The 12,497-nt window shown below is 46.9% G+C and overlaps 1 protein-coding gene across 2 annotated transcripts in view; it reads left to right on the forward strand.

The window, feature by feature from the left end:
• Positions 1–256: 256 nt before the first annotated feature.
• Positions 257–12,497, forward strand: part of XYLT2 (xylosyltransferase 2) — a 43,904-nt gene continuing 31,663 nt past the window's right edge. For both annotated transcript variants that reach the window (XM_077327917.1, XM_077327918.1), the window contains exon 1: positions 257–658. In XM_077327917.1, coding sequence (XP_077184032.1) covers positions 506–658 — 153 coding nt within the window. In that variant the 5' untranslated portion in view covers positions 257–505. The remainder of the gene's footprint in view (positions 659–12,497) is intronic.

The following is a 12,497-nucleotide window of genomic DNA, read 5'->3' on the forward strand; positions in this document are numbered from 1 at the left end:
CTTATCTATTTCCACCTCAAGAGGCGTGTCACGCAGACAAGCGGCACGAAGTGGCTTCTTCCATTTCCCTTTCCTCCAAAGACCTGGAGCACCGCGGGCATCCCATGCCACCCACGCTATTCCTAGACGTGCAAAGTCTGGACGACTAGAGAGCCGTGCAGCTGACCCCTCCCTCCGCCCCAGTCCGCGGCGAGAATCGATTTTGGCAGACGAGGCTTCCTCCTCGACGACTCCCGTGTGGGCGCCGAGGGTCCCAAGGCCTCCCTCCAAGGCTGCAGGCCGATGGCCGCAGCCGACCCCCTCGCCGGCGCGCTTGGCTTGGCCCGGTTTGCCGCGGGGTTGGCCAGCGGCTCGCCCCCTTCTCCCGCCCCTCCCCTCCCCTCCCCTCCCCTCCCCCCCCCCCGCGTGCGGGTGCTCGGGGCCCGCCGCGCCGTGCGTGCTCGTGGCCGCGGTCTGCAGGGCTCTCCGCTCTGCCGCCCTCTTCCCTGCCTTCCCTCCGCCTGGAATGAAGATGGTGGCGAGCGTCCGGGTGCAGAAGCTGGTCCGCCGGTATAAGCTGGCGATCGCCACGGCGCTGGCCATCCTGCTCATCCAGGGCCTGGTGGTGTGGAGCTTCAGCAGCCTGGAGGAGGAGGACGCCGACGCCGCGCAGGGGGAGGTGAGACGGGCAGGGCAGGGCAGGGCAGCAGCGGGCGCCCGCAGCGGTCACGCGAGAGGGCAAAGAGACGGGGCGCAGCCCGGGGGGGGGCGCCTTGGCGTCGAGGGCGAGAGAGAGAGAGAGAGAGAAAGATCGTGGTGGGGCTGGGCTGGCTGGGCTGGGCTGGGGGCGGCGGTGGCTGCTGCTGCTGCTGCATCGGGGCAGCCTGGGGCGGACGTGGGGATGCGCGGGTGCTGTCCAGAAGCGACGAGAGCCCGTCCGCCCAGGAGGGTGGGGGGCGAGGGCAGAGGTGGGTTCGGTGGGGCAGGCTGTGGAGGGCTTGGGGAACGGGGTGGGGCATACCCGCCGTTGGAGGCGGTGGGTGGTATAATGGGACTAGGTGGCGCCCGGTGCTGGGCTGCGGGGATGATGCCTTGGGCATGGTGATGGTGCGGTGGAAGTCCGGACGGCTGGATGGTGGGGCTGTGCTCCTGAGTGCTTTCGGGGTGGTAACTCAGGGGTGTGTGTGTTTGTGTGTGTGTGTCCGGGCCTGGATACTGGGAAGTGTGCATTTTTAAAATAGGACTTGGCAAGGGGGTGCTTGATATGGGGAGGGAGGTGTTAAGGCATAAAAGAGCTGTGAAAGTCGATCCTATGCATGCTTGACTCTGAGGAAACTGCCACTCTCAACAGACCTTCCTACCGAGTAGATCGATGTGCATCAAATGGCAGTCTTAGTGCATCTGAATAAGAAAGCAGTGTTGTAATTTTGCTGTGGCAGGAACCTGAAGATGTTATTAGGGAGGAGTCCATGGTAGCTAAGGGGTCTTAGTGCTTGGTATTTGGGGAGTTGATGCCTTAGTGGCAGAATATACCATCAGGATACCCATTCCCAAAACTTGATGCATCAGCTTAGGCTTCAGGGTGCATGGTTAGGTAGTGGGTAGGTGACCCATTTCTCCAGTTGTCTGTTTGAGTATCAGAAGAGAGCTGACACCCTCCTTCAGGCCAGTCAAATGCTCCAGGGAGGGCCTTTCTTGGTTCTGCCCTGTCTTCTAACTTGAGATGTCCGGGACTGAACCTGGGACATAGAACCTGGGTCATTAAATGTTGTGTTCTGCTATTAAGCTCTGGTCCCCTCTCCAGTGCTTGGGAAATGTATTAGGATAGGATGGGATGTGAAGTAGTCCCAGGCCCAGAAGGAGTGGGGGATTATACTAACACTGAATTGCTTTGATTTGAGTATCCTGGAAATGAGGATGCCTGGGGGGATCTACACTGTGACCTTTGTGAACTGCTTTAAACTGGTCCATGGGACAAATGTGACTACGTGCTTTGCAGTAGAAGCTGGCTACATGTTCCTGATTATCATGTGGCCTTGATGTAAAAGCGGCTCAAACATAGACTCATAGGGTTGGAAGGGATCTTCAGGGCCAGTTAGTCCAACCACCTGCAGAATTCAGGAAATTCACAACTACCTGCCCACCCACAGTGACCCCAATTCCATGCCAGATGATTCTCCCCCAAACCAGAATCCCTGGCCAGTCTGGTCTAGAAGAAATTCACTTCCCAATCCCAAAGTTGCAATCGGCATTTCCATGGACATGCAAGAAAGGGCCACAAGAGCCAACCACCGACACAATGCCTTCTTGCCCACCTACTCACAATCTGCCTAAGTTCACAGAATCAGCATTTCTGTCAGATGGTATTTAGCCCCTTCCAAAACTTCCAAAAAGGATTACCTATCAACTCCCAAGGAAGCCTGTTCCACTGAGGAACTGCTTGAACTATCAAGAACTTCTTCCGGATGTTTAGCCAGAAGCTCTTCTGAATTAATTTCAACCCATTGGTTCTGGTCTGACACTCTGAGGTAACATAAAACAACTCTGTTCCATCCTCTATGTCAGCGGTCCACAACCTTTTCGTTGCCGCGGACCGCTGCCATGAGGCGGGGGGGGGAGGGTGACCCAGCCCCCGCGCATGTGCGGCAGCCCCAGCGCAAACGTACATGCGCAAAACTGTCATGTGTGCCTATTTGCGGCCCCGTCGGACGCAAACGCGCAGCATGTCCACGCATGTGCAGCACATCCACTGCACTTCACTCCCCCCCTCCCGAAGCAAGAAGCTTGCCAGGCCGCAAGCTAATCGGCCGCTTTAGTGGCCTGGCGAGCTTCTCGCTGCGGGGGGGGGGGGTCGAGGAGAGGGAGCCACGGCCTGGTGCTGAGGCCTTCGCGGCCCGGGGTTGGGGACCACTGCTCTATGTGACAGCCCTTGAAGATGGCTATCATATCACCTCTTAGTCATCTTCTCTCCAGGTTAAACAGACCAAGCTCTCTCAGCCTTTCCTCATACAGCTTGGTCTCCAAACCCTTCACTATTTTTATTACCCTCCTCTGGACACACTTCAGTTTGCCTACATCTGTCTTCAATTGTGGTGCCCAAAACTGAACACTTTAACCAGAGCATAGAAAAGCGGCACCATCATCTCACGCTACTATACTTCTTTTGATATAGCCCCAAATCCCACTTGCCTTTTTAGCCACTGAGTCACATTGCTGACTAGTTTTTGGTCAACTAAGACTCCTAGTTCCTTACTGTGAATACTGCTGCCAAGACAAATGATGAATCTGATTTTTCCTGCCTAAATGCAGAATTTTACATTTCTTACATTTATCCTTTTTATCATTTTATTTATGTAAAATATGTACTTGTTCAACCTTAAACACTTCAGCCTTCCAGGACATTCAACAAGGGACCTCAAAGTAACAGTTTTATTGCAAAGGAACTTCAAGAACAGACTAGAAAGGGAGATTGCAGAGATGCAAGTTATCACAACACTCAAAACAATGGCATACCCTGGACTCAACAAGGACATAGGGTTTTTTATCTCACTATGCATGCTAACCTCATTCAACTCTTATGTCCACATTCCTTACAATCCCCCTCTTCTCTTTATTTTATTTGGGACAATGTGACTGCAATTTGATGTTATTAATATGTATGGAATTTACCTCTCTGGACTCAGGACAAGATAATTGTCAGCACAGCTTGTCACTTGCAGGGATGCTTCCACGCTTGGGTGGAGATGGATGGGGCCAGAAACTAGTCTCTCTTAATTATTTCTTTTTACAACTGGTAAAGTGTCTGCCATTAACTACTAGCCTTGACTTTTTTCTTTCTCCAATGTTTTTGTGAACTACAGCTGAACTCAAAAGGACTGATAAGCTGTTTTAGCAAAGAATTATCATATGGCATTATATGGCTTAATTTGGCTATTATGACACAGTTTACTAATTTACCATAATTTGCTTTTACCTTATATCTACACAGTTATGATGGTGGTTCATTAGTCTGAGGAAGAGAGCTTGCATTCGAATAAATCTTTGTTGAATAAATCTTTGTTGGTCTTAAAGGTGCGATTGGTGCTACTTCAGATCAACACGGCTACCCACTTGAATCTAACCTTAAGCACTGTTACGCTTTTCTAAGCCTATTGAAGTGAATGGACACACCACAGCTGAGAATTGCACTTTTGTGTCAGCATTGGCACTCCAAACAGCTTAACTTTCCAAAAGCAGTTTGAAGTATAAGAATTACCTTTAAGGAAGACCCCCAAATGAGGTTGCAGAGAGTCCTAGATGTTCACTCTTTACTGCTGGAGGACTGAAGGGACAGAATTGTGGCAGGAGTCTTCATCCTTGCTCTCTAAAGATCCTTTTTAGGCCATGGCACCCGCCTCTTTTGCAGGCAGTTGTGAAAACTGCCCAATCCATGTGTATAAGTAGCTCAGCATGTTGTAACAGCTGCCAAACAGAACTGTTTTATTAGCATTAGTATCTGTGGGGTTGGACACTTGGCACCAATGGCTGCCTTTGAAGTGTGTCATGAGCTACAGCAATCAAGATAATTTTTCTCTTTTTTTTGCATATATAAATTTGAATGAGTTTAGGAGATGGCAGGCAATCACTGAAGTAAGTGTTCTGTGTGTACCGTTTAGCCAGTTCTTATGACCACTGCTTATGTGTGCATGCACTTTATTCCCCCACCCCCTAAACTTAGGTGTGTACATGTCTTCAGTTTTTCCTTTACTGGTTAACTTGTGAATAGAATACCTGTTAACAGGATGGGAATTCACATCCAGCTCAAACCCCTTGAAAAAGTAAACAGGAAAACAATTCACTGAAACAGGCATCTAAAACTGCTTTCAGATGAAGTCTTATTGGAAGTAACGATGTTAAGTATTTTGGAAATTGGATCATATGAAAAGAAAAAAAAACTGATGCATGTTCAGGGTTGAGATACATCCTTCTACTGTTTTTCCTTCTCTCTCTTGACCCTGAGAGAATAACGCAGATTATATGTGCCAGTTGGACACAGGAGTAATTCTGATCAGCAAAGTAAAAGTTGAAGATGAAACTTCTTCCTTTAATGTGTTTATAAAGCATATTTGGTGCTTTAAGTATATGAATTACTTTGTGGTATAGCATAAGTTGTCTAACTCAATGTTAGTGATCACTCATTTGCACTGTTTGGAATCCATGTAGAGTTTTTCTTATGATGTCCTTGATCATCTTTGGAAAGGCTTTCAAAACCACAGAGATGATATTGAACAGAACATCATTGTTGTATCTGACGTTAAATTTCCTGCTTTACATAAGTAAAGGAATTTGTATAGTCAAGATAAAGTACATTTCTCCAGTATCTTCTAGTCAGATTTGTAGCATTCATCAGAAATAATATATTTAATTGTTGCGTGATGATGATGGTAATGATGATGCCCTGCTTTTCTTCCATGGCTGACAATGAAGATATCTGTTTGTTTCTATTCCTTGCTTTGGGATAGCCAAGTAGCCCAAGCTCATTAGAACTTGGAAGCTAAGCAGGGTTGGCCATAGTTCGTACTTGGATGGGAGACCACCCAGGAAGGCTGGGGTTGCAACATAGAGGAAAATAATGGCAAACTACATCTGTTTGTGTCATAGAGTTGAAAGGGGCCATGCATCCCATCAAATCCAACCTCCTGTTCACAGCATCCAGGATAAATATCTGTCCAACTGCTGCTTAAAGACCACCAGTGAGGGGGAGCTCACCACCTCCTTAGTCAGTCAATTCCACTGCAGAACTACTCTGTGAAATTTCCCCCCTTGGTATCTAGCCAGAACCGTTTTACTCTTAGTTTAAACACATTACTGCGAGTCCTATCCTCTGCTGCCAACAGGAACCTTTCCCTGCCCTCCTTTAAGTAAGAACCTTTCAAATAGTTAAAGACAGCAACCATGTTCTCTCTCAACCTCCTCTTCTCCAGGCTGAACGTTCCCAAGTCCCTCAGCTTTTCCTCATAGGGCTTGGTCCCCAGACCCCGGATCATCCTCATCATTTTCCTCTGCACCCTCTCAATTCTGTCCATGGGTGGGAGCACCTTGAGTTGGTTGCAACGCAACAGCACATTATTCTTCTAAGGAAATAAGATATGAAGGGCTTCTTCATATGTGTTTCTTAAAAGTTCAAGGGAGATCTTTTGAACATCATCTCAATAAACAGTGTAGCTGGGCTGACATCTATTGGTGCTTGCCCCCTGACTGTGAACATGAGAAATATGGTTGTATTTTTGGAAACACCCAGCACATATCCAGAACACTTTGTGAGAACTTGAACCCATTAATGAGTTTAGAGAATCTGTATGCAATATTTCATTTATGTACCATCTTCTAGATTCTGACTGCAGCAAGTCAACCCATAATGCTGAAGGCATAAATAAGAACTGGGGCTTTTCCACAAGAAACATGTACTACTGTGGTTTTCATGAGAGCTGTTGTCCAAGGTCCAATAATCTGATAGGTGGACTTCCATGGCTAGAACACATAAATGTTATATTGAAGGCCTCCTTGATGGATTTTGCCTCACACTCCAAGCCCAGTTGGTTGGCTTGGAGCTGATCTACATGTTCAGAAGAGTCATATATTAGAGTCCTCCAGAACTGTGTACCTTTCATTATGCCCTGCCAACTTTCCATGGGATATCCATCATGCCACCCAGTTGCATTCTGAAATGATATTAATGTCAGAAAAGGTTAGCCATAAGATTCATCTGAATATATTGAATAATTCTTGTTCAAGGTCCAGGAGAAAAATCCCCTTGATCAAGCTAATATCCAGTAAGGGAAGGGAAGGGAAGGAGAGAGAGAGAGAGAGAGAGAGAGAGAGAGAGGCTCATTCATATCTGCCCTTTGGATAATTCTGCAAAATGATTCCTTTCCTTGAATAGTTCATTCCTTCTTTGTGCTTCAACCACACTCTAGTTTAAATGAGAGGAAATAATCTGCAGCAAGGTTTGTGCAAATTGTTTGTGTGTGATTTAATGTGCAGAGAGCCACACCTTGAACTAAATGTCCTTAAAGTTTCTCCCATTCTGTGTTTCCTACATTCTAACAAAGCTGCAGAAATACTACTTTCCAACGATTTAAGACCACATGTTTGTTTTTGTTTGCTTGAATTTCTACCCCCCACCAGTTTGAAATAACTACTCATGGTGGTTTACAGGATCAAAATCCATACAGAACAGACAAAAATAAATAACATTCTGGTGTGGAGGGTCTCAGTGGTCCCTTCCCTAAAGACTCAGCACTGAAGCCTCTGCTGTGACCTATCTGGTCTCTTCCTTCTGCCAATCACCCATCTTCTAAAGCCAAGCGAGGTCTGTCTAATCATATTCAGAGACAAGTGTGCAGCAAAATTCCCCATGGTTGATGGGGGTTCTTCTGAGATGCTGGATTCCTCATTGGTTCTAGTCATGGTGTTAGTCAGTGGTTCCTGAGCCTTCCATTTGGTGAGGAAGTATCCAGATGCCTTCCTGCACAATGTAGATCACCTGAAGGAGCCATCTGCTGAGGATGGGTAGGTCTCTGACACGGAGCCGACAAGCAACAGGGACAGATTTGACTTTTAAAAAAGGCCGGGGGGGGGGGGGGGTTGAGCTGATGCCACAGTTTCTGTAGCAAAGGAACCATCGGTGCTGGGAGAGTGAATTCCAAAGAGTAGAGGTGGCTTCTGAAAAGCCCTTCTGCCGCTTCCCAGCAGTAGAATCTTCCAACTGCAGGAAGTCTTCCTTCAAGCATGGTATGTTTGGGTGGAAATGGTAATATATTAGGCCTGGAAAAACAATGACATCAAGTATAATTGGCATGATATTGCAATAATGTGCTCCCTGTAGCCGTTTTCTGCAAGCACTCTGGTCACCATATTCTGAACCTTTGAAGTTTCCAGACCAAGTCAAAAGTAGCCTCACACATGCCATGTCACAGTGCTCTGGCCTGTATGCTGGCAAAGTCTGACTGTGGCCAGGTCTGCCTTTTTCAGAAAGGCTGCAGCTGCTGATCCAGACTATGTTGGAACAACACAATCTTGGCTACCTCTGTCAACCTGGACATCCAAGATCAGCAAGGCATCCAAGAGCGTGCTGAAACAGAGTTTGCTCCTTTAGCAGGAATCCAGCCCCATGTAGTGCAAGCTGACCACTTCTTCCCAGCTCACCTTTATCCCCACCTTCATTTTATCTGGATTTCATTTTAAGCTAGCTATTCTCATTCAGGTCCTTGCAGCTTCCCAATGGTGTTTACAGTCATCTACAGGTTCCATGGATGTTGACTGAAAGGACAAAGTTAAGTATCATCTAAATACTGATGACACCATAACTTCAACCACAGAATCTCTCCCAGTGTTTTTTCAGGAGTAAAAAAAGGAACCTTGTGGGACCTCATAGGCTATGTGGCTTGGCAGATTTCTCCAAGCACAACCTTTCAGAAAGGACTGGGGTGAACAAGCACAGCACTAGTCAGATTCATCTCTGCCCTACTGTTCAGAAGGCTCTCATAGTCCTTTGTATTAAAAGCTGCTGAGAGATCCAGAAAAACCAGTAGGGATGTACTGTCCCCATTAGAGAACCAGCATGGGTCATCATCAATCAGAACAACCATATATGTTTCTGGTTCATGAGCAAAAACTAAAAGAAATCAAGATAGGCTCCCTGCGGAAATACCTGGAGCTACTGTCATCTTCCCAAAGACCTTTCTCAAGAAAGACAGATTTTATACCAGCGAGTTATTCAAATCTGCTGAAACTAGAGTTGGTGTTTGTTTAGTAAAGGTCTAACGACTTCTTTTTCTTTAAGAGATGGAGAAACTGAACCTTCTGCAGGGATGCATTGATGAAACATGATATCCATGAGGGCAACCGTATTGCACATTTAATTAACCGGGAAGTGCAGACGCCCAGTATGCGTGTGGTAAACCATAGTGATCTAAGTTATTTGGCCATGCCCTCAGGTTGTAACAACCGAAAGAAATCTCCATAAAATTGTCTCAAGGAAGGGGAAAAAACATTCTGAATGACATCCAAGTTGATTGTAAATGATTGCTGTCCTTGAAATGTTCAAGAAATTGAACATGGGGAGTTCGTGAACCCTCCTCTGTTTGCTCCCAGGGACCTAGGTACAACAAACCTAACACAGCAAATCTGGCACTTGAAAAGACATGTAATAACATTAGGATGCTTTGGGCTGATCCTGCATTGAGCAGGGGGTTGGACTAGATGGCCTGTATGGCCCCTTCCAATTCTATGATTCTGTGATTCTGGATGGGGGGCACGCTTCTAGGTAACACTGTGTGTGAACGAGACCTTGGGGTACTTGTGAATTGTAAGCTAAACATGAGCAGGCAGTGTGATGCAGCAGTAAAAAAGGTGAATGCCATTTTGGGCTGTATCAACAGGGGCATCACATCAAAATCACAAGATGTCATAGTCCCATTGTATACGGCACTGGTCAGACCACACCTGCAGTACTGTGTGCAGCTTTGGAGGCCTCACTTCAAGAAGGACGTAGATAAAATTGAAAGGGTACAGAGGAGAGCGACAAGGATGATCTGGGGCCACGGGACCAAGCCCTATGAAGATAGGTTGAGGGACTTGGGAATGTTCCGCTTGGAGAAAAGGATGTTGAGAGGGGACATGATTGCCCTCTTTAAGTATTTGAAAGGTTGTCACTTGGAGGAGGGCAGGATGCTGTTTCCGTTGGCTGCAGAGGAAAGGACGCGCAGTAATGGGTTTAAACTACAAGTACAACGATATAGGCTAGATATCAGGAAAAAATTTTTTCATAGTCAGAGTAGTTCAGTAGTGGAATAGGCTGCCTAAGGAGGTGGTGAGCTCCCCCTCACTGGGAGTCTTCAAATAAAGGTTGGATACACACTTTTCTTGGATGCTTTAGGACAGTGGTCCCCAACCTGCGGGCCACGGCCCAGTGCCGGGCCGCGAAGGCCATGGCGCCGGGCCGCGGCTCCCTCTCCCCGCCCCCCCCTGCAGTAAAACACTTCCCAGGCCGCAAGCTTGCGGCCCGGGAAGCTTCTTTCTGCAGGAGAGCGGGGAGAGGGAATCAGGGCTGCACTGCGATTTGGCCACGCATGGCGCATTTGCGTATGCAAATGCGCGGGGCGCGGCCCGATGCCCTGCCGGTCCCCAGCCTCAGAAAGATTGGGGACCACTGCTTTAAGGATGCTTTGGGCTGATCCTGCGTTGAGCAGGGGGTTGGACTAGATGGCCTATATGGCCCCTTCCAACTCTATGATTCTGTGATTCTGTGATTTATTGACATTTTGATAGGGGGGAGGAGAAAATATGCTCTACACATGAAAGGTCCTCCATTTAATCTCTGACACCTCTTGTTTAAATGGTATCAGGGCTGGGAAAAATGTTCAGATGTTTATTTGAAGAAGTGGAGTTGCATTGTTCATGGGAGTTTCTTCAGGTTTTGAACTGAAATCGGTCAATGCTATCATGTTTGGAAGCTGGAGCTCTATACATATATAGGGTTTGGGTCATGGACACAAAATGGTGGCCTAGAGTTCTCATCCTAACATTCCATAGTTCTCTCCACTAGGACTGCTGCTTTTGCCCACGTATATTGTGCTTGTTCACCCATTCTTCTCCAAGTGTATGAGGTAACTGGTTATTGATTTATGTAAATTTTTGTTGTCAAGTCACAGCAAACTTGTGGTGACCCGGTAGAGTTTTCAAGGTAAGAGATGTTCAGAGGTGTCTTGCCATCACCGGCCTCTGCATAGCAACCCTGGTAATCCCTGGTGAGATCCTACCAAGGAGCTTAAACAGTTCCGCAGGGCCTGCAAAAAGGAGCTCTTCCGCCAGGCATTTGGTTGAGACCAGACACAATCAACAGCAACTGAAAGGCCCCTGCTCCCCCCTGCCCCCCCCTCAGAAGTCCACCAACATGCTCTGGACCTGTTTATATTGTTGCATTGTTGTACTGCCTATATTATTTATACTGTTACATTGTTATACGGTTATTATTGTAAAGTTATTCACATGTTTATAGATTGTTTTATGTATTGGTTTAAATAAATAAATAAATAAATAAATACTCTGGGCCAACCCTGCTTAGCTTCCAAGCTCTGATGAGATCAGGCTGTCCAGGTCAGGGTGTTTATTTACTTAGTAAAACAAGGTTTGAGTCCAGTGGCACCTTTAGACCAACGAAGTTTAATTCTGGGTAGAAGCTTTTGCATGCATGCACACTTCTTCAAATACCAAGAAAGCTAATCTGTTCCACTTAATATTCCTAGTAAGGCCTAGGGGGAGGAGTGTGTCTCATGGCTTAAGTGCCATTCAGCACTTAACACACACTCAGGACGGCTATCCCGCCCCTGAGTGCCTCCTCCTCCAATCGGCTTGCCTGTCTGTCCAGCAGCCAGCCATTTGCCTTCTGTCCCCTCACCCTTGTCCACCCCCGCCTCCTTCCACTTCCCTCTGAGGCTGCAGATCTGTGCTGTGTGAGAGCTGCCTGTGCCTAGCCCGGGGGCCTCCAGCCTTTCCAGGTCCGGGGGAGGGGGGAGGCCATCCACACAGTTCTTCTCCCCCCCCCCCATCTAGTGCCCGTTGTATTCCTGAATGCAACGGGCTTTTTCCCTATTACCCAGAATAAAACTTAGTTGGTCTTAAAGGTGTCACTGGACTCAAACTTCATTCTGCTGCTTCTGAGCAACATGTTTACCCACCTGAATCTATGTATTTAGTAGTACATTTTAATCATGCCCTAATACTCCTGATCATTTTTGATGAACCAGATTCTTCATTGCAATCTGTCACATCAAAAAGACATTCCTCTCCTCTCTGGAATCTGTCACATCAAAAAGACATTCCTCTCCTCTCTGGAATCTGTCACATCAAAAAGACATTCTTCTCCGGAATCTGTCCTGAATAGTCTCTATAAGTAAGGTGTCACCAGTAATATGCTCAGGAAGACAGTATCTAATTTAATATAGATATTTATAGGAGGGTGTGCAGTTATAGGAGGGTGCCTTTGGTTGAAGACAGACATTACAATATAGGTGTATAAAATAGTCAAGCGTTGACCGGTCCTCAGTGATAAAAAGGTTGGGGACCACTGTCCTGGAGCTTTTCCAAAGAAATCTATGTGTTGTTTTTTGATAAGTAGGCATGTTATTGTCATTCATTTGTTCCACATGATCCTGACATCAACTTTCAGAGTTGTGTTCCTGTTGCCACTAAATTCTGGATTCCAGTGGCAATATTTTGTCTCTGGGAAAATGCCATGCTCCCTGGTAGTGAATAGTTGGCAAAACAGTGGTTTGTTCTGAACTCTTGAAATGACCTGCAATACGAGAAAAGAGCAAGTGTGGCTGCTCCCTATATTGTTCTTTTACTCATATTTTCATTCCACACACCTTTTCCTACCCTCCAGCTTGCCTTGAACATACCTGTAGCCCTGTAGACTGTAGCAGAGAGAGAGAAAGGGCCAATAGTATGGGGAAGTAGCAGGCAGGAGAAACCAC

Source organism: Paroedura picta, chromosome 3 (assembly GCF_049243985.1).
Source record: "Paroedura picta isolate Pp20150507F chromosome 3, Ppicta_v3.0, whole genome shotgun sequence".
Taxonomy (NCBI): domain Eukaryota; kingdom Metazoa; phylum Chordata; class Lepidosauria; order Squamata; family Gekkonidae; genus Paroedura; species Paroedura picta.